Source organism: Mixophyes fleayi, chromosome 5 (assembly GCF_038048845.1).
Source record: "Mixophyes fleayi isolate aMixFle1 chromosome 5, aMixFle1.hap1, whole genome shotgun sequence".
Lineage (NCBI taxonomy): Eukaryota > Metazoa > Chordata > Amphibia > Anura > Limnodynastidae > Mixophyes > Mixophyes fleayi.
The window spans coordinates 3,531,696-3,558,819 of record NC_134406.1 but is presented as its reverse complement, the minus strand read 5'-3'; the positions used below and the strand labels follow the sequence as shown (position 1 = coordinate 3,558,819).

General features: G+C 41.8%; 1 protein-coding gene across 2 annotated transcripts; it reads right to left on the bottom strand.

Annotated features, from left to right (window-relative positions):
- Positions 1 to 89: 89 nt before the first annotated feature.
- On the bottom strand, positions 90 to 25,188 carry LOC142158034 (ubiquitin carboxyl-terminal hydrolase CYLD-like). 2 transcript variants are annotated; one of them, XM_075211613.1, is made up of 15 exons: positions 25,010 to 25,188; positions 13,311 to 13,803; positions 11,548 to 11,823; positions 7,990 to 8,005; positions 7,191 to 7,384; positions 6,448 to 6,610; positions 5,974 to 6,109; positions 5,407 to 5,517; positions 4,568 to 4,659; positions 2,671 to 2,737; positions 2,388 to 2,520; positions 1,275 to 1,383; positions 1,083 to 1,201; positions 378 to 591; positions 90 to 284 (listed from the first exon to the last, which is right to left on the bottom strand). In XM_075211613.1, exons 2-15 carry the CDS (start codon positions 13,761 to 13,763, stop codon positions 100 to 102), a joined length of 2,268 nt encoding a protein of 755 aa, XP_075067714.1. In that variant the 5' UTR covers positions 13,764 to 13,803; positions 25,010 to 25,188; the 3' UTR covers positions 90 to 99. The 2 variants fall into 2 exon arrangements, with proteins under 2 accessions (XP_075067714.1, XP_075067713.1); XM_075211612.1 differs by having other exon boundaries at positions 7,990 to 8,008; positions 25,010 to 25,187.
- Positions 25,189 to 27,124: the final 1,936 nt, after the last annotated feature.

The following is a 27,124-nucleotide window of genomic DNA, read 5'->3' as shown; positions in this document are numbered from 1 at the left end:
CATTCATGGTCAAAGGACCAGTTTGAACAAAAAAGGCCATCTGGTATCCCCGATACCTGTAATATCCAATCACATGACACAGAGCAGCATCCAATCATCTCATTTATAGAGGGCCATCCGCTTACTCTGATACATGTACATGTAGGCATCACAGAAGAGACGTTTGGCTACTCCTTTCATCTCACGGGGGTTCTGGTTGAGGAGTTCTTCCAGTGGAGAAGACAGGTAAGTGGCCACCTCAGGACAAAGACTGACCCGGGGGATATTGTACCCGTTTTCACTACCTGTAAGAATCAGAGGGCGACATGTAAGACTGGAAGAGGATTTGGTAGCAGAGTCACATGCGCTGTGTTACACTGTTGGCCATTTATCCTCACCATAACGGTCAGCCATGCTGTCGAAGAACATCCATCGGTCTTTCTCGGCCCCGTACTTCACAAAGGAAACATAGTGACTGGTCTCTATGCACAAGACGGCAAACAGCTCCAGGGTCTCCCGATGGATCTTGTGCAGACCTTGAGCTTTCGGGAAGCCTTCAGGGACCTTTAGAGGGACAGGCTTGTGATCCTTCCTCTTGTGATGAGTGTGAACCTTTAAGGGTAGATATGGAAAAGAATCAGACACACAATACGTACAAGAAAATGCACCAGAGTCGCGGCATGAAATTCAGTTTGTAGATGGGTAAGAACGTGGAAACAATGCAAAGCAGCTTAGCTATGTCCAACGAACTTCTGAGGTCACACGAGGTGCCTATAATTCACCTCCGACACAATGCAGCAGATGCCCTTGTGGGTGCTGAGAGTGCAGCCTACCGACTAGCAAGTATACAGTGGGCACCTGCTGGGCATCTATCGCTTTGCGCACCTGTCTGAAGATGTCCTGCCCCAATGATGTCACTGGTCAGCCCACATAACTGCCCCCTGCCTTGTGCATCGCTGACGTACTACAAATGACATCAGGGAACAAGCTGCTAGCTGCTCCCATGGAAAAATCCAATGGTGTCTGGATAAAGTTGACATTATCCAAACACAGACTTACACACACAGTACATTGTTTATGACACTGTATTAAGTACACATTACCTGCGTACAGCACACCGTACAATACTGCTTGGTGCCGAGGTCGGAGAGGATCACGTCCTTGAAGCAATCGGCACATTCTTCGGTTGCCAAATGTCCACACACCACGCACTCCCTGGGACCTGTCAGGTGCAACACATACATGACACACGTGTGCATCAACTTCCGTGTAGACATGTCGGGCGTGATACTCACTGTTGTACAGAAGATCGGTGATGTCCAGCTGCAGAGACGGAACGATTTTACTGAACATCTTGTAATCCTTCCCGAATCGCGGCATCTGGATAATGAAGCAGGACGGAACCTGGTGGGAAAGGATATTATAAATATAATGAATGATCTAATGTCACAGCTAATCGCTGTGTGGTCTAATGGGCCCTCTCCCCTGTAGTGTACGGTGCCTCGTATATAAAGACATAAAATGGGTCATTATTTGTACATTCCCAACCACAACTGGGGGACGAGAGGTACTACTTGTACATATAAAGCTCACACGTCACCTAGAATGTTATGGGGGGAACCGATATTCATCAGAATGCAACATATTAACTTATTAATAACTAGTGATGTCACTGAGGCACGAGGCACTGATTCCACGTGAACTGATACGTTGTATGCATGTCGCTATTTGTTCATAAAGTGCCCAAGTGACGCCAATGATTGAGTCGCAGTAACGCCCCCGGCTCTTAGGAATATTGATTGAGCTCACAAAATAGCCCCTTCAACATTGTGTAGGTGGCGGGTGCAAAGGAATTGTCCACTTCTAGATAACTCCCTTCAACACTATGTAGTACCTCCACCTCTACCCACCATTACCTGAGGCTGGCAGCCACCAGTAGTCAGTTTGGTAGGACTCAATATGCCCAACCTCTTTAGCAGTGCTGATAGAGCTTCACATACGGTACTATGGAAGAGGAGAGGCAGTTCTCCTGTGCTGTGAACCCCCTCATTCCTATCTGCTACTCGGGTCAGTAGAGAGGGAGGAGGAAGGCAAAATGGCAACTAAAAGTTGTGGATAGGTCAACAAAGATTTCTGTTCTTAAAAGTTTAACGATTTATGGTATATATTGCTAAGTGTACTGTTCACTGGTAACTAGTGACCAGCACACAAAGGTAATTAAATCAGATCCAGTTCATACTGATTGGGTGAGACGAGACCAAACACTGTACAATGATTGGTTGAATGACTGAATTGTAGCATATATGGACGGGTCAATGACTACATGAGGAAGGTGCTGATCAAATCACCCTCAATAGTAAGAGACAGCACCCCATCATTACACAGGTTCCCCCGGCTGTCCCCATCACCTCAGTAAGCTTCAGGTTAGAGTGGTGGAACGACTGCTCCAGAAGCTGCTGGACGTTGGGTACGGTCAACTCCTGTCTCTTCTCTATAAAGATCTGGTAGCAGTAACATTCCTGCACCCTCTGACCCTCCGACCTGCAGGGAACAATCAGCAAAGCTCAATCCATAGAAATATCACATCTGTAACAAAGTGTCAGCTGAGCGTCACCCGGGTCAAAGCTTCTCATAAATTCTAAAGTCAGTTCTGTCATTAAATAGTCACCGATGGCTGGAGTTCTAACTTACTGAAGCTTCAGGAGAGGATCCGCTCCCAGGATACGATGCATGATCAAGTTCAGGAACTCTTCTGGGTCTGAGAGGGAAGAGAAGAATGAAAGCTCTAGAAGTACTGAAGTAACAAAATTTCTTTAAAGAGAAAGACGCAATGCCAGTAAAACAAAAACACATTATAATATATAATATATATATATATATATTATATATATATATATACATACATACATACACTAGGCATTTATATAGTAGATATATATATATATCTCATGAACTAACTGGAGTGCTAATACATGACTACATACCATGTCCCCTCTCACTCCTCTGCAGTTCGGTGGGAGGGACTTCTCTGACAGACACAGAGTGACTGACAACTTGGAGGGCTTGTGTGTAAAAATGCACAGTGTGGATTGGTGGCTAGATGCACATGGGCTGGGCCATTGGTGTCATGTGAGATTTTTGACCTGCCTCAGGTCCTACTAAGATACAATCCTGATGTATCAGGGAGTTCAGCTGTCCTTAACTGAGTGGGGAGGAAGTGATTTATTTTTTAACAGTGGTAACCAGTGACCAGCGCACATGGACTTAGTGGTGCTTTAAGTCACTGATGTCTAAATAAACCTAATAACGGGAAGTATATATATGTGATGGCTGGAAAACGCAACAGAGTAATACAATAAAAAGAGTTGAATCTTATAAAGTTCAAATAGGCTCATACAACACGTCAAAGTGTAAAGACTTAAACTAGCAGATGTTATATATATTTATACACTAATTGTCAGTCTTCCCTCCAAGTACATTCTCTGCACAAAAATGCATTGAAATATATTTAATTCATCATAGATCACCCTCTCTATAACCCACTCTTACTAACAGTGGTTCTGGCCTCGGAAGTTGGCGTTATATAAAGGGAGCACGATATAATTAATGATAACCCTCCGCACATACACAATACAAGTCTACTCTTTGTACAGATGAGCGCAGCCAGCTGCATTATATCAGGTAAGTACATGGCGGTGTATCTGGTAGTTGTAGCTGCGTTATATTTACCCCCCACCCTCCCCTGGTTTATAAATATTGTTTAACCCCTTCATGAACGGGGCACAGCTTGCACCTTAATGACTAATGCATTTGTGTGCAGCTTTGGCTCAGCCGGGGAATAACTTTCTGGGAATTCTAAATGGAACCAAGGAAATTTTATACAGTTTCATTTTTCTTCAGAAAATGTAAAACTTATTGTAAGGCAGCAAATTAAATTATATAACTTTTAATTTTATGGTCATTATATCGGGAAAATAACAAACATCTCCCAAAAATATACTTTACCGGTACTCTTCCCATTAGCGCAACCCCAGGAAACAACCATCAACATTTTATCACCTATGTCTCCTGAATATGAAGAGACCGGGTGATATAAATAATATATATATATATATATATATATATATATATATATACACATATATACACACATATATACACACATATATACACACAAATTATTTGGTAAATAGACAAAGGGTGGTATTTAGACTTTAAAATTTGTTGCTTTGTCCTTTGTCGTGTTGCTGTTATGTCGTGTTGCTGTTATGTCGTGTTGCTGTTATGTCGTGTTGCCGTTATGTCGTGTTGCCGTTATGTCGTGTTGCCGTTATGTCGTGTTGCCGTTATGTCGTGTTGCCGTTATGTCGCGTTGTGGTGAGGTTTCCTTCAGGCAGTCAAACATTTGTTTACAACTAAAAAATAATGTTTTCAATACACAGCATTGTCACTATGTGGTGTAATAGGGTCCTTCTTTGACAGCAAATAACTGTGTAAGACTTGACAGCTTTATTTTGAGAGCTGTGGAAGATATTCGCCAACAAACAAAACAAACTTCTTCATAATATATATATAGATGTATAATGACCTTTCTCGGAGGTGGTGAAGCTGGGGCACTGGCTCTCCTGCATCAGTTGGTGCCGTAGCATCATTACACTGTCCGCGGACACAAAGCCTTTCCTGCAGGTAAGGAAACCGCTTAATACCGTACATCACAGCTACAGAGATCGGACATGATACATGAATACTACAATAGACTGGGACACTGGATCTCAGTACATAAGGGAATAATAATTGTATGAGAACAGACAGGTAACTGCAGTCACACATAGGAAATAGCCACAAGTGTATTACAGGAGGGTTATTATATATTATTGCATAGTACGATATAATTAATGGCAATTCCTTACCTGGCCAGTCTCTACTCCACAAAACTTATTTTATTCAGAATTTAAATATCATTTATGACACACGACTTTTTGAACTTTAACTGCGTCATCTTTCCCCAAAGCGTCAACATTGCCCCCAGGACATCGAATAACTGACATAAATAACGGGAGATACAACAAAAACAACGGTGACTACGGCTATGACATAAGCACAAACTAAAGAGTAAAAGTTGCTGCCGTTCTAAGAGCATTTTCATGCTTAATGTCTCAGGAATTATGAAATATCAAATACCACCAGATTGACCATACGAGAGAGCCCAGAGGATCTGTACAGAGAACACAACCCCAGACACAGGAAACTGTTCACCAATATCAGGATCTTATTTTCAACCCATAGAACCAATCCAGTTACAAGGTTTCCTGTAACCAACATTCATGCTACTATCCTGCTATCTACAATTAGTGTTTTGCAGAAGAAGCAGACGTGGGAGGGAGGGAGGGAGAGAGAGGGGGGGGGGGGGGGGGGCGAAGGTCTCACTTGCGCAGGGGGTTGACAATCTCCTCTCGTAGCGTCTGTTGGATTTCTCCGTTTGGGAGAGACGAAGGCTTGAAGAGCAGACAGTCCAGGACGGAGCTGCAGGAGAAGAGACTACAGACAGAGGACACAAAGCAAGACTGTGATTAGTACAGAGCGTCTGCTCGTGGCTGCACCGTATAACAGGGGTGCCAACAATTGAGTCGCCGCACACACCCTATCAAACCCAGCATTTAGTGGTTTAAATTACTGCCTCAAAGTCTTGGCCAGAGATATATATGTCAAAGCAGCAGCTGGAGATCTTTGGGCAGCCTTTACACCCACTGAACACCGGCATATAATTATATTATAGTCATAAAGCACAGACAAAGTGTACAGATGCTGTATGAAACATTATGGTTACAGACACTTATTTGGCATCCGCATTTTGCCTCGGGTGTGCCAGAGAACCTGACAGCATGATACGGCAAATTAGATTTACTAAACATTATGCAACTAGTCATTAGCATCATGCAGTATTGCTCCACCCACGCTCAGCATATCACAGAGTAGGAACCGCCCCTGAGTTACCTGAAAAGTGCAGCATCCATGTAGCAGGAGTTACAATGACCTTGAATGCCCCTCATATCTCCTTCTAGTACATCCACCGCAGCTTTTTCCTGCAGGGGGGGGACCTTCCCCTGTACACTCTGACTCTCATATATTCCTGTAACAATCAGCAAATGTGTTTACTTGTGGACCCAGCGCGTTTCACAGTCTCTGTATCCTGACTCTGATATGAAAACTTACTGGGTCACTTCATTATTAAATTATCAAATTACTTTATAGCTGTCTTTTAGGACATTATGTAGACATAACTGGACATTACTGAAACTGCTTCAACCCCTGAAATTCCCCCGTCTATACCAATTCAATCCCTACCAGGCAAAAGATTCCAGTTAAAATGGTGGGAATAATTTCAATACGAAAGGAAGAGAAATTGGAGATGATAAATACAGTTGCAAGTTTTACTGGTTTCCTTCCATCCAGCCCAGGATGACTCACTGTGAGTTGAGACCTCCAAGCTCTTCGGTTGACCGTCTTTACCGGACAAGAAGCGAGTATCCGGCTGGCAAACTTTCAACTTCACAAAAATTCCTCGTTTTGGTGGGCAGAAAAAATACCGGCAACTGAGCCAGCTGCCATCGGTGCAGCCTTTGTCTTCTTCCTTCATGGGCGAGAAGACGCGTTAGTGACCACCTACTGCTCAGTTCCCAGGAGATAGACCACAGAAAATACAACTTCATGAAGCAAAGTATATTCTCAGTACCACCGTTGTTATCCCACCTAAAAAACACACTGATGCCTTTAAACCAACCAATACTGATTTGTTTCTATTATAACCAAGCAGGAATAATATTTTTTACTGGTTCCAATGTAAGTAAAGTTGTCTTCTGCTCACAGTTCTCAGACCTTAGCTTTGAAGTTGAAAACAAACCCAGAAAAGGTCTTCTGTCATTATCTTTTTAATCTACTAGAATTCCTGATGAATCTGACGTCTCCTTTACAATTGGACACAATGCAATTTTAATGGAGGAACTTCCACTGACAACGAGAAGGGACAGGAAGTGGAAACGATAAATGCATAAAAACATCTTTGGGGTAAATGCCTTGCAACACATTTTATGTATATTTTATATAAGTCCACACAGACAGTTGCATTTGTGGACTAATGGATAACGTCTATTGATCATGGATAACGACATCTAATGCTACAACAATACCAGCCACAGTTTCTGGAAACTCACCAGCTCCACACCAGCCATTGTATCTTCCATTTTGGGCAAATACCCCAACCATCGGATGATACCGAACGCCAGTTCTTGCTCTTTATACTGGATCTGTACCAGAGAGTTCACCTCCAGATTTCTGTCTCTAAAGTTCTCATTCACCTTCTCCCCATTATTGGGGCTTTTCCAATCACTGGCAGAGGTCTGGTTATCTACCAAAAAAACAGAGGAACTGGCATTGGCATTGGCACACACGTCACAGCGGACTCACCCAAGACTTAGGACGCATTGTGCACTTTGTAAGAGTCTTTGCCCAATGTAAAACAAAAAAAAGGCTCAAAGACAGAAATGTGCCGCACGCAATAGAGACAGTCCCCGAGTCCCCCCACTCTCATAATTAGTGTAAGCTATAAATTAGGCTAAACCTCACTGCAGTATTTTAGTATAAAAACTGAAAAGTGGTATTTAATGGTTTCATGGTCGGGCGGGCCATGTGAGCACAAAGAGATTTGCAATGACATCCAGGGCGCTTTGTAAATGAGGTTCGATCTGCCTATATGTGCCCATATGCCGAACAGAAAATACATATCTCCAAAAATCTATGCAGACACCATCCTAAGTAATGGTCTGAATACCCAGTGCGAGAGGTATGGGCTGAAAGATCCATAGTATATTTCGAAAATGACAGCTCATCAAAAGTAGCTGATTATTTGCATAATCATGTCAGACAAACGACGGTACAGTATATGGTGCATTGTACTAGGAGTTGTGATCTCTTCCTTTACTATAGAATCCAGCGGAATCTTCAGGAACTCACCCGATACGTTGTCTTCCTGCTGGAACAAAGCAGAGCGTTAGTATTCCCTGAAGTGGACGGAAGTTATAGACTACACGACGGATTCAGATAGCTTACAGGCGGCAGACAGACATTGAAATCCCATTGCATATATATCGGAGAAAATGTATGACAGTTGTGTACTAGATGTATTGGTATATAGACCAAGTCAAGTGGAGAAGTTAATATTTGATTTGTGTTCACTAAACAAGTATATTAAGATCTATGTGGTGCATAGATTCCATCTGATATATGTGTGGTAAGATTCCTGGTAGGACATGAAGAACTGTGAAATATATTCTTATCTTTGTCACAGTCTGAGGTCACTGAGCCATCAGAAATAATGAGAATAGTGTAAATATGTAGAAGGGGATAAAAGCCGGGAGTTTTATACAGACTACAGACCTCACAGGTCAAATATCCGTATATGATACAGTGGGGATTATTGGATTGCAATTAATCTGAGTGACATCAGAGAGTGAGAAAGATGACAATATATTAAAAAGCTGTTTCTACTGTCATGTACACTTATGTATTAAAACAGAAATAATATATGCATCAAAAATGTCTCAATATTCATGTACAGTACTTATTCCAGAAGATTCACAAGATTCACTCTGATACAAAGTAAGCGTTTTGTACGAGGTGATCCTTATACCCAGATTCATTAAGGAAAGTAAAACAAGAAAATAAAATTCTGGCTGTTTTTTCATGTAGGACACAAATACTTGATAGCTTTATTTTTACACTGATATTAAAAGTTGATCTAGAACATGGTTTAACCCAACTATAAATCTGTCCTCACATTTTATATTTTCCTCCCCCTCCAATGGTTTTGCCGAGGTCCAAAGATACTCATTGATTTTGCTTTCCTTTCCTTAATGAATCAGGCCCAATATGTTTATATACCTCTGTCTTCTCTGTTACTTTCCTCTCTTCCTAAATTTTGTTTTACATTATTTGAAATGGGCCACAATTTAAACTTAGGAGCCAATCCACCTAAAGGGGACAAATTTGCACCCCAAAAAACCATGCTCAGATGCAACAGCTGCAAATGCATTTTTTTCGTATACAGAGAAAATACCGCCTTCATTTAGCGCACCAATACTGCGCAACTTTACCTTTAGACAGCAGTGTAGGAGTGAGCTAAGACTTTTCTCCTCCCAACTATAAATCTATGTTAAATTTACCCCCCCCCCCTGCTGTGTAACATGGTCTTGCCTAGGTGTAAGACCCTAACTCTATAGGAGACCCTTTATCCTCTGCCCCAGAAGGTGTCCTGTCACCGACTGAAGATGTGCAACAAGCTTTCTTTCTCTCATGAAGAACAAATTATACATAATTAACCCCCTGAGGACCACATTTTTCTCATATGAACAGATCATATTACAATTCTATTACACTCTATACAGACATAGGACACTACACCCCAACATGACCTGACCACTGGACATGATCATAATACAATTCTATTACACTATATACAGACATAGGACACTACACCTCCAACATGACCTGACCACTGGACATGATCATAATACAATTCTATTACACTATATACAGATATAGGACACTACACCTCCAACATGACCTGACCACTGGACATGATGATAATACAATTCTATTACACTCTATACAGACATAGGACACTACAACCCCAACATGACCTGACCACTGGACATGATCATAATACAATTCTATTACACTATACAGATATAGGACACTACACCTCCAACATGACCTGACCCCTGGACATGATCATAATACAATTCTATTACACTCTATACAGACATAGGACACTACGCCCCCAACATGACCTGATCACTAGACATGATCATAATACAATTCTATTACACTATACAGACATAGGACACTACACCCCAACATGACCTGACCACTGGACATGATCATAATACAATTCTATTACACTATATACAGACATAGGACACTACACCCCCAACATGACCTGATCACTAGACATGATCATAATACAATTCTATTACACTCTATACAGACATAGGACACTACACCCCCAACATGACCTGATCACTAGACATGATCATAATACAATTCTATTACACTATACAGACATAGGACACTACACCCCAACATGACCTGACCACTGGACATGATCATAATACAATTCTATTACACTATATACAGACATATGACACTACACCTCCAACATGACCAGACCACTGGACATGATCATAATACAATTCTATTACACTCTATACAGACATAGGACACTACACCTCCAACATGACCTGACCACTGGACATGACCATAATACAATTCTATTACACTATATACAGTCATAGGACACTACGCCCCCCAACATGACCTGACCACTGGACATGATCATAATACAATTCTATTACACTCTATACAGACATAGGACACTACACCCCCAACATGACCTGACCACTGGACATGACCATAATACAATTCTATTACACTCTATACAGACATAGGACACTACACCTCCAACATGACCTGACCACTGGACATGATCATAATACAATTCTATTACACTCTATACAGACATAGGACACTACACCCCCAACATGACCTGACCACTGGACATGATCATAATACAATTCTATTACACTGTATACAGACATAGGACACTACATCCTCAACATGACCTGACCACTGGACATGATCATAATACAATTCTATTACACTCTATACAGACATAGGACACTACACCCCCAACATGACCTGACCACTGGACATGATCATAATACAATTCTATTACACTGTATACAGACATAGGACACTACACCCCCAACATGACCTGACCACTGGACATGACCATAATACAATTCTATTACACTCTATACAGACATAGGACACTACACCTCCAACATGACCTGACCACTGGACATGATCATAATACAATTCTATTACACTCTATACAGACATAGGACACTGCACCCCAACATGACCTGACCACTGGACATGACCATAATACAATTCTATTACACTATATACAGACATAGGACACTACGCCCCCCAACATGACCTGACCACTGGACATGATCATAATACAATTCTATTACACTATACAGACATAGGACACTACACCCCAACATGACCTGACCACTGGACATGATCATAATACAATTCTATTACACTGTATACAGACATAGGACACTACGCCCCCCAACATGACCTGACCACTGGACATGACCATAATACAATTCTATTACACTCTATACAGACATAGGACACTACACCTCCAACATGACCTGACCACTGGACATGATCATAATACAATTCTATTACACTGTATACAGACATAGGACACTACACCTCCAACATGATCTGACCACTGGACATGACCATAATACAATTCTATTACACTCTATACAGACATAGGACACTGCACCACAACATGACCTGACCACTGGACATGATCATAATACAATTTTATTACACTATATACAGACATAGGACACTGCACCAGTACTGTCCTATGACTCCGATATAGATTGCAGGTTATCACAGGTAGCATTCTGTGAGTTATGTCCTTACCGGTAGAACCTCCACAAAGCGAGCAGCTGTCTGGTTACTTGATATGACTAATCCTCGCTTTAATGAGGAATTAACGAAGAATGCAGCTTTGTCCCCTGAATTTACAGTGTTCGATGAACTTGTGTCTAATGACGGGATTCCCACTTCCTCCAGCGGTGGGATTCCACAGAAGAGGACCTTGTTGAATGGTACGAGGAGACCACTATTCTTCTTACATTTGAAGAACGTTACACCTTTATAAGAGCCGTCCATATCACCTCTGCCTTCACCTTCCCCCTGTGGAATAACCACAATATTAATAAGTAGAGGTAACACAGGAGTAACACATATTAAATGCCAACAGCAAATACATAAACTGTGTTAGAGGCACACAATGTACATGAAAGAACTGACGTTTCTATACTCTGCTAAATCTGTACAGTACTCAACCTGTCATATTTTTTTTAAAAAAAATTTACTTAAGAGAGTGAAGCTCATCTTTCTGCAGAAAACGTCAAGTTTGTGGATGGGAGAGAAAGTCTTAATGACCAGATCTCCATGATGACGCTATTTGTATCATCCTGTGGGCAATTTGTCTGGTGAGGCTTATTGTGTCATCCCCCTCACCTGTGCACTCCATGTTCAATGTGGTGGGCAGCACATAAAGACGTGATTTAAGTAATCACAACATGCCCCAGCCCTCCTTACAGGCAGACAAGCGTCTTTGCCGGGAAATTGCCTGTCCATCCGGGAGTCTCGGAGAACATCCCTTAAATCAGGAGTTTCCCAGACATTCCGGGAGAATAGACAACCATTGTTAATGACTGGGAAAGTGTGACTATAACATTGGTACATCTTTATGTGCAAAATTATTTAGCTACCTAAGGAATTATGCTTAAAAATATATATGATCTTATGAGTAGAAAATGATAAGAAACCTCAATAATCAAGATTGAAAAGATAAGTTTCAATTCCTGGAAATGAAGGAAATTAAACTGCAGAAAGGAATGTGTTCTGTACAAAGCAGAGTAAAGTATTTTAGGTGGGGAGGTAACATGGCATCATACTGAATAAGAGCCATTATATAATTATATTATACTTCACAAATGACCAGCATATCAAATCACATATACCACATAACACTGCGCCAGCCTGTGCCCCCATCACGCTGTACCAAAATGTTATTATACTGAATCAGCCTGTGCACCATAAGTGCACTGTATCAGGGCTGTACCCTCCCATAAAAACAGGTTCCTGGAGATAAGAGCTCCCATAAACAGTCAGAGCTGCAATTACTAAATTACTACAGTGAAACCCTGATAAGGACATAAGAAAGATTTCCAGTAACTAGAGAGCATCTCTGACCGCAGTTATAACGTACAGTGTTGTCACATGGGAGCTTTCCTGGGCGCAGTCTTAATGGTCTCTAGCAGATATGTTGCAATCATTATACAAAAGGGGGGTGCGCAGAAAGGAGGAGAGGGCCCAGGTTAGTTTAGCTAGTGGTCATGGTAACGTGGTGGCCATTATTTAGCATTGCTATAGGAACAACTAGAGGGCCTATATGAACAAGTTCAGTGCCTATAGTCACCTTTCGCCTTCATGGAACATCATAGATTTTCTCAGGTTATGATCCATTTTGCACATAGAAAGCAGAATACGCCACTAGCTGGAAGTAATTAATTCATATTTCATTTACATACATTTATATCTGCTCTCTACAAAAACACTTCCAACTTTTTGCTTTAGAAAAGATAAAGTTAGGAAACCCCAAGTGCACGTACCTCAAGCTCCACTCCGAAGTAGACCGGAGGTAACAAGGTGCTGGTGTTCAGGAGGCTGCCCACATAATGTAGAAGGGCAGGGAAAAGCTTCTGTTCGTGCTCCACTAGAACCTGCTGCCCGACCTCGGCTCGCACAGCCTGATCCAGAGGACCCCTATCCAGAAAGCAGCATAGCCGCTCTCTTGGGCTGGGGATGGCCACCAGAAGAGCAGCCTGTTTCCTGCTCAGGGGGTGCAGCACGTTGACATCTGCATCTATATGGACATTATCTTCCATCACCGAGACACTGAGGGAATGTGCGGGGTTCTGGTCCGCCGTCACACTCTGGATGTACGACTCTTCGCTCATGCAGCACAATCTGCCGGGTTCCACCGCCCGAGTGCCCACGGGGATCTTCTCCATCAGAATGAAGTACATAAGGAAGTCATCCACTTCTCTGCCGACCTGGGCCATGCTGTCCCCTCAACGTGTCCAGATGTCTAAGGACGGAGACCTGCGGAGAAGAGACCTGCCTCAGTGGTTATGTACACAGAAAACTTTCATCTGTTACTAAAGAGATCTCCAAGGCTCTGTGCGAGTTAATTCCTGCAATCCTGTCATTGCTGCACAGGTCTACAAAGCTTCCCTCTAACATAATCCTTAACCAGCTCAGAACATGAAGTAATCTCTGTCTCGGTGCCCAATATTTGTGCAGGATGAGGAGATAAAGAGCTGTATATCTCTGATACCTGTGGAGGAGGAAGGCAGCATGCCAGACCTCATTTTATCACTTGATTATGATACCTTATCTGACTGCAAGCAGGGTATGCTCCCTGGATGTAACTGTCAGAAAGCATTATGTTATGTGTGATACAAACCTAAAAGCAAATATGCAAATGTTATGATACTGCAATAGGCACAGAGTTTCTAACATGTGGCTGGCTATATAAATAAGCTTTATTATAATGTAAGGGTCAGTGTAGGGGGTGGGGCATATACTGGGAGTGGGGTCTTAGGGGGCGTGTGCATTTGTGCTTTTCTCTCCAAGTGATTTTCCTACAAAGTGTTGGGAAATCAACATCGGTGAACAAACACTGAACAACATCTGAGGACAATCAGCAACTAACTTCATTTGTTTTCAGAACCTGCGTCCACCTCTCTCATCCCCCCGGACAAAGTAACTCACTGATTTTATTTCTCCATGTTTATTTGCCACTTATTCTCAAATCCAACAATTTACCAAACTGCGTTTCCTAGAATCCTTCCACGGCATTATCCTTAGAATTACAACACCCTTCACCCCCCTGCATCACACCCCTCCTTACTCCTATCTCCGTTCCTTAACAGTAATATCCGCAACCTGACGTCACAAAATAAGACCAAATCTTACAGTTACCTCTTCTACCTTTCAATCCTTCTGCTTCCAGCAGCCGGTAATATCTCACCAAATCCAGGTCTCTACACACTACCCAGCAACCCTCCAACACATCACCGGACTCCAATAACTTTCCAAATACTCTAAAGGTATCCTACGGAATCCACGCTCTGTTTGTAAAGCTGGGTACACACTACAGAAATTTCGACCAACTTTTTATGCCGAGCGATTTTACATGCGATCGATGTTCCGATCGCTCGGTCCATGGACTGCATACACACTAGCCTTATTTAGGACGATAAAGGGAAGAGCGGAAGTCCCTTTAGCGACTTTTTACAGCCATGTTGTCGTGAGCAATGACTGTAATTTCATACTCACTGTTGTGGATCGGTCGGAAGTTTATACACACTACACAGCGGAAACGAGATTGGAACGAAAATATTAAACGGTACGACCAACCAAATGAGGCGACAATCGTCCATTTGGGCAGACTTTCGACCATCGTGTCACTGCACACACTGACCCGACTTTTGAACGAGAGGTCGTATGTCGGCTGATTTAGCCGATTATTGGATGAAAACTGTGTAGTGTGTACCCAGCTTAACAAACTAACCTCCCCTCCCACATTCCTGATAAACAGCTTCTGGCAATGACCGAAACTCACACAATCAGACACGGCCTCAGTCCTTCCAGAATGTGGTCTCCAATTCACTCACCGCTCCAGGCTTGGAAGGAGACAAAGACATTGGGACTGGAATCCTCCTTTCGCCTATGCTGCACATTCACAGCTCCACCAAATGATCACGTTCCCATCTTTTGAAGTCTATACTATCCAGATTTGCAGCGTCTAGACTAATTTTCCTCACAAGGCTCCGCTCTGTCAGTCCCTACATTGTTTGCCTGTTCTTTACCAAACATAATTTAAACATAATTTAAAATACTTCTACTACCATATTTGGGGGTCCATTTTAAGAAAAAAAACAAAAAAAGCACTGTATTCTCTAACAAGGCCCCCGGATGGTGGAGACGCAGAAATCATGGGGAAGCCTATTTACCATTCACAGTGACTGTACAAGTGCCGCCGTGGTCTAACACTATCACCATCTCAGAACGGCTAGAACAGGGGAGAATACTTCAATAAAGGATTTATTTATTTGAAATGCTCCAAATCAATTCTATATTTTAAGCATTTTCTTCTTTTTATTTTCGTTAACAAAAGAGCAACTGGAAACCAAGGTCCGGGCATCTAGTTCCAGCATGAGGAGATTGATCAAAGACTGTCGAGCGGCTAAGAGTCCTCGAACTGCTACCACACGTATGTCCGAGGAGCAGAGTATCACCAGGCAAAATATTATTCTTCAGTTGTGGTGATACTAGATTGTCTATTGCTGCGTTATCACCAGGACATAATAATTATATAGGCCTTAAACCAGTAACAAATTTCCACCAAAATATATCCCTTACTTTGTCTCAAAGTGTCAACTCAACCCCATCACTCTATTCGAAATCATTACCTGCTCCCATTCACAGGAACGTTTTCTGGATACACTCTCCCTTATACAACAAGACTTTCCTCTGGCTTCCAAAACTTTGAGCATTCCTTGAAAAAGTAACTGTGTAAACCGCTTATTACATTTCTAAACTGTCTTCTTCTTTCCATCTTTACGCCGTTTTATGGATTTACTGGGCCCCGTTTGTTGGTGAAACCTGCATTAAGCAGAACCGCCAGCATCACAGGCCTTATTAGAGGCCAGATAATAACAATCATAATGATCTTGTTCACTGGACCCTGACATGAAGGTTTCCCCTTTGAAGCCAAACTTGGGGTCAGGGGTAGGATAAGGCCAAGACAAACCTGCAATAAATCCAATTGCAAATCTAAGACAACTCCTTCAATCCACTAAAATATTCCCAGATCTGCCCTAACGATGCCATTTTGGGCAAGTCCACACTGCATTTCAAATAGAGCATGCTCTTGAGGGACTGTTCTGGGATAATGGGGACTGTTGGCAGGAATGGCCAAGGACCAATCATTTCAATGACATTCAAAACCAAGAAATATATTTGCGTATAAGGAATTCTAAAAAGAACTAACTGCAGAACTACAGTTACAAGACCACGGGCGATGCACACTTCTGCCACTGGTGTGCGCAGCAATGTAGGGTTTTTTCTGTAGGAGGGGGGCCTAGCTCTTTACACCTACTAGCTATGCCCCCAACTATGCAAGTCACACCCCAATGATATGGCCAGACCCCATTTGATGCTGCGCAGCGGCAGCGCATAGCTTATTCCACTACTCAACTATAGGGGTATATGATATGCTGAAATAAATATAGCGCTATGAGGCCCCATGAGGTCTAAATCCGGCTCTGGTAGGGTGATGTTATAGGATGGAGCTACTGAGGATAACAGGATGTGTATATAGCTCAGGTACCTGTGTCAGATTGGTAATGATGTAATTAGTGTGATGTAGTGTTGGGTGGTGTTATAGGATGGAGATACTGAGGATAACAGGATGTGTATATAGATCAGGTACCTGTGTCAGATTGGTAATGATGTAATTAGTGTGATGTAGTGTTGGGTGGTGTTATAGGATGGAGATACTGAGGATAACAGGATGTGTATATAGATCAGGTACCTGTGTCAGATTGGTAATGATGTAATTAGTGTGATGTAGTGTTGGGTGGTGTTATAGGATGGAGATACTGAGGATAACAAGATGTGTATATAGCTCAGGTACCTGTGTCAGATTGGTAATGATGTAATTAGTGTGATGTAGTGTTGGGTGGTGTTATAGGATGGAGATACTGAGGATAACAGGATGTGTATATAGATCAGGTACCTGTGTCAGATTGGTAATGGTGTAATTAGTGTGATGTAGTGTTGGGTGATGTTATAGGATGGAGATACTGAGGATAACAGGATGTGTATATAGCTCAGGTACCTGTGTCAGATTGGTAATGATGTAATTAGTGTGATGTAGTGTTAGGTGATGTTATAGGATGGAGATACTGAGGATAACAGGATGTGTATATAGCTCAGGTACCTGTGTCAGATTGGTAATGATGTAATTAGTGTGATGTAATGTTGGGTGGTGTTATAGGATGGAGATACTGAGGATAACAGGATGTGTATATAGATCAGGTACCTGTGTCAGATTGGTAATGATGTAATTAGTGTGATGTAGTGTTGGGTGATGTTATAGGATGGAGATACTGAGGATAACAGGATGTGTATATAGCTCAGGTACCTGTGTCAGATTGGTAATGATGTAATTAGTGTGATGTAGTGTTGGGTAGTGTTATAGGATGGAGATACTGAGGATAACAGGATGTGTATATAGCTCAGGTACCTGTGTCAGATTGGTAATGATGTAATTAGTGTGATGTAGTGTTGGGTGATGTTATAGGATGGAGATACTGAGGATAACAGGATGTGTATATAGCTCAGGTACCTGTGTCAGATTGGTAATGATGTAATTAGTGTGATGTAGTGTTGGGTGGTGTTATAGGATGGAGATACTGAGGATAACAGGATGTGTATATAGCTCAGGTACCTGTGTCAGATTGGTAATGATGTAATTAGTGTGATGTAGTGTTGGGTGGTGTTATAGGATGGAGATACTGAGGATAACAGGATGTGTATATAGCTCAGGTACCTGTGTCAGATTGGTAATGATGTAATTAGTGTGATGTAGTGTTGGGTGGTGTTATAGGATGGAGATACTGAGGATAACAGGGATGTGTATATAGATCAGGTACCTGTGTCAGATTGGTAATGATGTAATTAGTGTGATGTAGTGTTGGGTGGTGTTATAGGATGGAGATACTGAGGATAACAGGATGTGTATATAGCTCAGGTATCTGTGTCAGATTGGTAATGATGTAATTAGTGTGATGTAGTGTTGGGTGGTGTTATAGGATGGAGATACTGAGGATAACAGGATGTGTATATAGATCAGGTACCTGTGTCAGATTGGTAATGATGTAATTAGTGTGATGTAGTGTTGGGTGGTGTTATAGGATGGAGATACTGAGGATAACAGGATGTGTATATAGATCAGGCACCTGTGTCAGATTGGTAATGATGTAATTAGTGTGATGTAGTGTTGGGTGATGTTATAGGATGGAGATACTGAGGATAACAGGATGTGTATATAGATCAGGTACCTGTGTCAGATTGGTAATGATGTAATTAGTGTGATGTAGTGTTGGGTGATGTTATAGGATGGAGATACTGAGGATAACAGGATGTGTATATAGCTCAGGTACCTGTGTCAGATTGGTAATGATGTAATTAGTGTGATGTAGTGTTAGGTGATGTTATAGGATGGAGATACTGAGGATAACAGGATGTGTATATAGATCAGGTACCTGTGTCAGATTGGTAATGATGTAATTAGTGTGATGTAATGTTGGGTGGTGTTATAGGATGGAGATACTGAGGATAACAGGATGTGTATATAGATCAGGTACCTGTGTCAGATTGGTAATGATGTAATTAGTGTGATGTAGTGTTGGGTAGTGTTATAGGATGGAGATACTGAGGATAACAGGATGTGTATATAGCTCAGGTACCTGTGTCAGATTGGTAATGATGTAATTAGTGTGATGTAGTGTTGGGTGGTGTTATAGGATGGAGATACTGAGGATAACAGGAATGTAAATATAGATCAGGTACCTGTGTCAGATTGGTAATGATGTAATTAGTGTGATGTAGTGTTGGGTGGTGTTATAGGATGGAGATACTGAGGATAACAGGATGTGTATATAGATCAGGTACCTGTGTCAGATTGGTAATGATGTAATTAGTGTGATGTAGTGTTGGGTGGTGTTATAGGATGGAGATACTGAGGATAACAGGATGTGTATATAGATCAGGTACCTGTGTCAGATTGGTAATGATGTAATTAGTGTGATGTAGTGTTGGGTGGTGTTATAGGATGGAGATACTGAGGATAACAGGATGTGTATATAGATCAGGTACCTGTGTCAGATTGGTAATGATGTAATTAGTGTGATGTAGTGTTGGGTGGTGTTATAGGATGGAGATACTGAGGATAACAGGATGTGTATATAGCTCAGGTATCTGTGTCAGATTGGTAATGATGTAATTAGTGTGATGTAGTGTTGGGTGATGTTATAGGATGGAGATACTGAGGATAACAGGATGTGTATATAGATCAGGTACCTGTGTCAGATTGGTAATGATGTAATTAGTGTGATGTAGTGTTGGGTGATGTTATAGGATGGAGATACTGAGGATAACAGGATGTGTATATAGCTCAGGTACCTGTGTCAGATTGGTAATGATGTAATTAGTGTGATGTAGTGTTGGGTGGTGTTATAGGATGGAGATACTGAGGATAACAGGATGTGTATATAGCTCAGGCACCTGTGTCAGATTGGTAATGATGTAATTAGTGTGATGTAGTGTTGGGTGGTGTTATAGGATGAGATACTGAGGATAACAGGATGTGTATATAGCTCAGGTACCTGTGTCAGATTGGTAATGATGTAATTAGTGTGATGTAGTGTTGGGTGGTGTTATAGGATGGAGATACTGAGGATAACAGGATGTGTATATAGATCAGGTACCTGTGTCAGATTGGTAATGATGTAATTAGTGTGATGTAGTATTGGGTGGTGTTATAGGATGGAGATACTGAGGGTAACAGGATGTGTATATAGATCAGGTACCTGTGTCAGATTGGTAATGATGTAATTAGTGTGATGTAATGTTGGGTGGTGTTATAGGATGGAGATACTGAGGATAACAGGATGTGTATATAGATCAGGTATCTGTGTCAGATTGGTAATGATGTAATTAGTGTGATGTAGTGTTGGGTGGTGTTATAGGATGGAGATACTGAGGATAACAGGATGTGTATATAGCTCAGGTACCTGTGTCAGATTGGTAATGATGTAATTAGTGTGATGTAGTGTTGGGTGATGTTATAGGATGGAGATACTGAGGGTAACAGGATGTGTATATAGATCAGGTACCTGTGTCAGATTGGTAATGATGTAATTAGTGTGATGTAGTGTTGGGTGGTGTTATAGGATGGAGATACTGAGGATAACAGGATGTGTATATAGATCAGGTACCTGTGTCAGATTGGTAATGATGTAATTAGTGTGATGTAGTGTTGGGTGGTGTTATAGGATGGAGATACTGAGGATAACAGGATGTGTATATAGATCAGGTACCTGTGTCAGATTGGTAATGATGTAATTAGTGTGATGTAATGTTGGGTGGTGTTATAGGATGGAGATACTGAGGATAACAGGATGTGTATATAGATCAGGTACCTGTGTCAGATTGGTATAGATGTAATTAGTGTGATGTAGTGTTGGGTGGTGTTATAGGATGGAGATACTGAGGATAACAGGATGTGTATATAGCTCAGGTACCTGTGTCAGATTGGTAATGATGTACTTAGTGTGATGTAGTGTTGGGTGATGTTATAGGATGGAGATACTGAGGATAACAGGATGTGTATATAGCTCAGGTACCTGTGTCAGATTGGTAATGATGTAATTAGTGTGATGTAATGTTGGGTGGTGTTATAGGATGGAGATACTGAGGATAACAGGATGTGTATATAGCTCAGGTACCTGTGTCAGATTGGTAATGATGTAATTAGTGTGATGTAATGTTGGGTGGTGTTATAGGATGGAGATACTGAGGATAACAGGATGTGTATATAGATCAGGTACCTGTGTCAGATTGGTAATGATGTAATTAGTGTGATGTAGTATTAGGTGGTGTTATAGGATGGAGATACTGAGGATAACAGGATGTGTATATAGATCAGGTACCTGTGTCAGATGGGTAATGATGTAATTAGTGTGATGTAGTGTTGGGTGATGTTATAGGATGGAGATACTGAGGATAACAGGATGTGTATATAGCTCAGGTACCTGTGTCAGATTGGTAATGATGTAATTAGTGTGATGTAGTGTTAGGTGATGTTATAGGATGGAGATACTGAGGATAACAGGATGTGTATATAGATCAGGTACCTGTGTCAGATTGGTAATGATGTAATTAGTGTGATGTAGTGTTGGGTGATGTTATAGGATGGAGATACTGAGGATAACAGGATGTGTATATAGCTCAGGTACCTGTGTCAGATTGGTAATGATGTAATTAGTGTGATGTAGTGTTGGGTGGTGTTATAGGATGGAGATACTGAGGATAACAGGATGTGTATATAGATCAGGTACCTGTGTCAGATTGGTAATGATGTAATTAGTGTGATGTAGTGTTGGGTGATGTTATAGGATGGAGATACTGAGGATAACAGGATGTGTATATAGATCAGGTACCTGTGTCAGATTGGTAATGATGTAATTAGTGTGATGTAGTATTGGGTGGTGTTATAGGATGGAGATACTGAGGATAACAGGATGTGTATATAGATCAGGTACATGTGTCAGATTGGTAATGATGTAATTAGTGTGATGTAGTGTTGGGTGGTGTTATAGGATGGAGATACTGAGGATAACAGGATGTGTATATAGCTCAGCTACCTGTGTCAGATTGGTAATGATGTAATTAGTGTGATGTAGTGTTGGGTGGTGTTATAGGATGGAGATACTGAGGATAACAGGATGTGTATATAGATCAGGTACCTGTGTCAGATTGGTAATGATGTAATTAGTGTGATGTAGTGTTGGGTGATGTTATAGGATGGAGATACTGAGGATAACATGATGTGTATATAGATCAGGTACCTGTGTCAGATTGGTAATGATGTAATTAGTGTGATGTAGTGTTGGGTGATGTTATAGGATGGAGATACTGAGGATAACAGGATGTGTATATAGATCAGGTACCTGTGTCAGATTGGTAATGATGTAATTAGTGTGATGTAGTGTTGGGTGATGTTATAGGATGGAGATACTGAGGATAACAGGATGTGTATATAGATCAGGTACCTGTGTCAGATTGGTAATGATGTAATTAGTGTGATGTAGTGTTGGGTGGTGTTATAGGATGGAGATACTGAGGATAACAGGATGTGTATATAGATCAGGTACCTGTGTCAGATTGGTAATGATGTAATTAGTGTGATGTAGTGTTGGGTGATGTTATAGGATGGAGATACTGAGGATAACAGGATGTGTATATAGATCAGGTACCTGTGTCAGATTGGTAATGATGTAATTAGTGTGATGTAGTGTTGGGTGGTGTTATTGGATGGAGATACTGAGGATAACAGGATGTGTATATAGCTCAGGTACCTGTGTCAGATTGGTAATGATGTAATTAGTGTGATGTAGTGTTGGGTGATGTTATAGGATGGAGATACTGAGGATAACAGGATGTGTATATAGCTCAGGTACCTGTGTCAGATTGGTAATGATGTAATTAGTGTGATGTAGTGTTGGGTGATGTTATAGGATGGAGATACTGAGGGTAACAGGATGTGTATATAGATCAGGTACCTGTGTCAGATTGGTAATGATGTAATTAGTGTGATGTAGTGTTGGGTGATGTTATAGGATGGAGATACTGAGGATAACAGGATGTGTATATAGATCAGGTACCTGTGTCAGATTGGTAATGATGTAATTAGTGTGATGTAGTGTTGGGTGATGTTATAGGATGGAGATACTGAGGATAACAGGATGTGTATATAGATCAGGTATCTGTGTCAGATGGGTAATGATGTAATTAGTGTGATGTCGTGTTGGGTGATGTTATAGGATGGAGATACTGAGGATAACAGGATGTGTATATAGCTCAGGTACCTGTGTCAGATTGGTAATGATGTAATTAGTGTGATGTAGTGTTGGGTGGTGTTATAGGATGGAGATACTGAGGATAACAGGATGTGTATATAGATCAGGTACCTGTGTCAGATTGGTAATGATGTAATTAGTGTGATGTAGTGTTGGGTGGTGTTATAGGATGGAGATACTGAGGATAACAAGATGTGTATATAGCTCAGGTACCTGTGTCAGATTGGTAATGATGTAATTAGTGTGATGTAGTGTTGGGTGATGTTATAGGATGGAGATACTGAGGGTAACAGGATGTGTATATAGATCAGGTACCTGTGTCAGATTGGTAATGATGTAATTAGTGTGATGTAGTGTTGGGTGATGTTATAGGATGGAGATACTGAGGATAACAGGATGTGTATATAGATCAGGTACATGTGTCAGATTGGTAATGATGTAATTAGTGTGATGTAGTGTTGGGTGATGTTATAGGATGAGATACTGAGGATAACAGGATGTGTATATAGATCAGGTACCTGTGTCAGATTGGTAATGATGTAATTAGTGTGATGTAGTGTTGGGTGATGTTATAGGATGGAGATACTGAGGATAACAGGATGTGTACAGTAGAGGTGTGTTCATGCAAATGAGGCTGATGCAGACCTGTTAAGGGGCGTGTCTTGTGCACCTGTTAGAGGGCTGGTTGCTTATTTGACGTAAACCAGTAGGATATCCTGCGGTCCCGTCTCCAGGGAGGTGTGTATGTATGTACACCTCGGCCTATGGGCAGAAGCGCTATTTTTGCTTGCGTTTTTCTTTTTTTTATTATTAATTTACTCCCATTTTGCGAGCAAATCTGCATCATCTAAGTGTATTTATGATATTATCTACTGACTACTACAGTTCACTACAGTCTATAAAATACAGTATAATGTAGAACTGGAGAGTGCTGTTACCTTCCAAGCATCTGTTTCCCTTTTAGGTCCAAATCCCACGTTACCTTTTCCTTTCCAAAGTATCTTTACATAAAGGGTATATGTTGGGGGCTTTTTTTATAGATTTTTTTCTGTTACTTAAACATGGTCTTTGCTGTGTCTGCAGCCAGGAGCTTACACTGATCACCATGTTATAACATGAAGAACATCTTCCTGTTTACAGCAGAGAAGGAAACAATATCTTATCATTATGACCTTTGTAAGGTGAATTTTAATATCTATTTTAACTATCTAAATAATGGTGTCTGAATAGTAACTTTGTTTCCCAATGTGTATCTGACAGGAGGCTGAGGGCCACAGGAGGCTGAGGGCCACAGGAGGTGTCATTAATCAGAGTTATAACAATAACACTGAGAGTAACCTGAAAACATATAATCTGTATTTCCTGTAAGGAAACTGAACTCACTAAGTAGCCACAGACATTATTATATAGCTCAGGTTCAGGCAGCCGCGGAACAACTACAAATCCCAGCATTCCCTGACAGTCTGTGGATGACAAGGCATGCTGGGAATTGTAGTTCCACCACTGCTGAAGTGTCAGGTTACCTAGCTCTGCTGTAATGTTACTCTGTTCAGTTACTGATACATTGTAACAACTAGCGCCGGCATTGTACTCACTGTGGTGCTGCAGCTGGGGGAGGGGCCCCTGGAGTGTGGGGGGCCAGGATGCAGTAAACACAGACCGTGCAAACCCCCTGCCCTTCTCCAGACTCAGGAAGAGGCACAGCCCTGTCAGAGGCAGGAGGCAGGAGGCAGGAGGGGCGGCCCCCTCCCCTCCCCCCTGCCTGGGGGAGTGGCTGTGTCATTGTGTGTGTGTCACAATGTATATTTCACTGTAGTGAGTGTGTAACTGTGTGTCAGTGTCACTGCAGTGAGTGTGTCACTGTGTGTATGTGTGTCAGTGTAGTGTGTGTGTCACTGTGTGTGTCACTGTAGTGAGTGTGTGTCACTGTAGTGAGTGTCACTGTGTGTATGTGGTAGTGTCTGTGGCAGTGTAGTGAGTGTATAACTGTAGTGAGTGTGTCACTGTGTGTATGTGTGTCAGTGTAGTGTGTGTGTCACTGTGTGTGTCACTGTAGTGAGTGTGTGTCACTGTAGTGAGTGTCACTGTGTGTATGTGGTAGTGTCTGTGGCAGTGTAGTGAGTGTATAACTGTAGTGAGTGTGTCACTGTGTGTATGTGTGTCAGTGTAGTGTGTGTGTCACTGTGTGTGTGTGTCACTGTAGTGAGTGTGTGTCACTGTGTGTGTGTCACTGTAGTGAGTGTCACTGTGTGTATGTGGTAGTGTCTGTGGCAGTGTAGTGAGTGTATAACTGTAGTGAGTGTGTCACTGTGTGTATGTGTGTCAGTGTAGTGTGTGTGTCACTGTGTGTGTGTCACTGTAGTGAGTGAGTGTCACTGTGTGTGTGTCACTGTAGTGAGTGTCACTGTGTGTATGTGGTAGTGTCTGTGGCAGTGTAGGGAGTGTATAACTGTAGTGAGGGTGTCACTGTGTGTATGTGTGTCAGTGTAGTGTGTGTGTCACTGTGTGTGTGTGTCACTGTAGTGAGTGTGTGTCACTGTGTGTGTGTCACTGTAGTGAGTGTCACTGTGTGTATGTGGTAGTGTCTGTGGCAGTGTAGTGAGTGTATAACTGTAGTGAGGGTGTCACTGTGTGTATGTGTGTCAGTGTAGTGTGTGTGTCACTGTGTGTGTGTGTCACTGTAGTGAGTGTGTGTCACTGTGTGTGTGTCACTGTAGTGAGTGTCACTGTGTGTATGTGGTAGTGTCTGTGGCAGTGTAGTGAGTGTATAACTGTAGTGAGGGTGTCACTGTATTGTGTGTGTGTGTGTCAGTGTCTGCATGTTATATACATACTACAGTATCAGTGACAGGAAGGAGCCCTTATATATTAGTAATATATGTTACAATAGAGGGAAGTGCAGGGTTAAATGCTGTTCTCCTTTAGGTACTAGATGCTGTCAGGTTAGTGTCACGTGGGGTTATAAGGAATGTGTTTAATTGCTGAATTGTCCTCAGTTTTATTAAAATGAATATATTGAGCCATCTCCATTGATGTGTCTTAGATTAGGCTTATGCTGGAGGAAAGTGGTGGAAAGAAAACTCACACAGATGTAATTCAGCAGGAACATATTACAGCTGCTTGTCAGAGAAACACAGGGATCGCCCCACCTGGGGAACACTGATCACCTCATCTGGGATATACAGCACCCAAAATCCTGTCACTCATTATTGTTTTTATATTTCCCAGTGCCGACCACCAGTTACATATATATATATATATATATAATTTTTTTATGCACTGGTCAGCCGTCAGCGTCCCTTGAAATAATTTTTTTAAAAAAACCCTTAACTTACCTTTTAATCGGCTTATTCTCCGATGCGACCCTCTTCACTTTTCTTCCGAGTCACTGCTGCTGCCTGCTGATTAAAGTTGTTTTCGCGCGGGGGACTCCTCCGTGCTGCGCTCCGCAATGGATGTCGGGCAGGCGTGATGCACTCGGAGCGCCGCACGGAGGAGGAGACCAGGGAGGGAGTCGGATCGCCAGATGACCGCAAGGTAAGTATTTTCTTTTTGCAGGATTCTGCTTCTGACGGGCCCCCTGGCCCACAGAGCCCCCGGGCACCTGCCCATTGTGCCCAATTGAAGAGACGGCCCTGACCAGCTGACAATGGGGAAGACAGGATATGTTTTATTATATTTGTATAGCTTTTGTTATTAGAAGCACATAC

Coding starts and splice junctions, on each gene's coding strand:
- LOC142158034 (XM_075211612.1), bottom strand. CDS start 13,763: ATGGCCCAGGTCGGCAGAGAAGTGGATGACTTCCTTATGTACTTCATT. Junction 2,521..2,670: donor GATCCTCTCCTGAAGCTTCA/GTAAGTTAGAAC, acceptor TGTTCCCTGCAG/GTCGGAGGGTCAGAGGGTGC. Junction 1,384..2,387: donor CTAACCTGAAGCTTACTGAG/GTGATGGGGACA, acceptor CTTTCCCACCAG/GTTCCGTCCTGCTTCATTAT.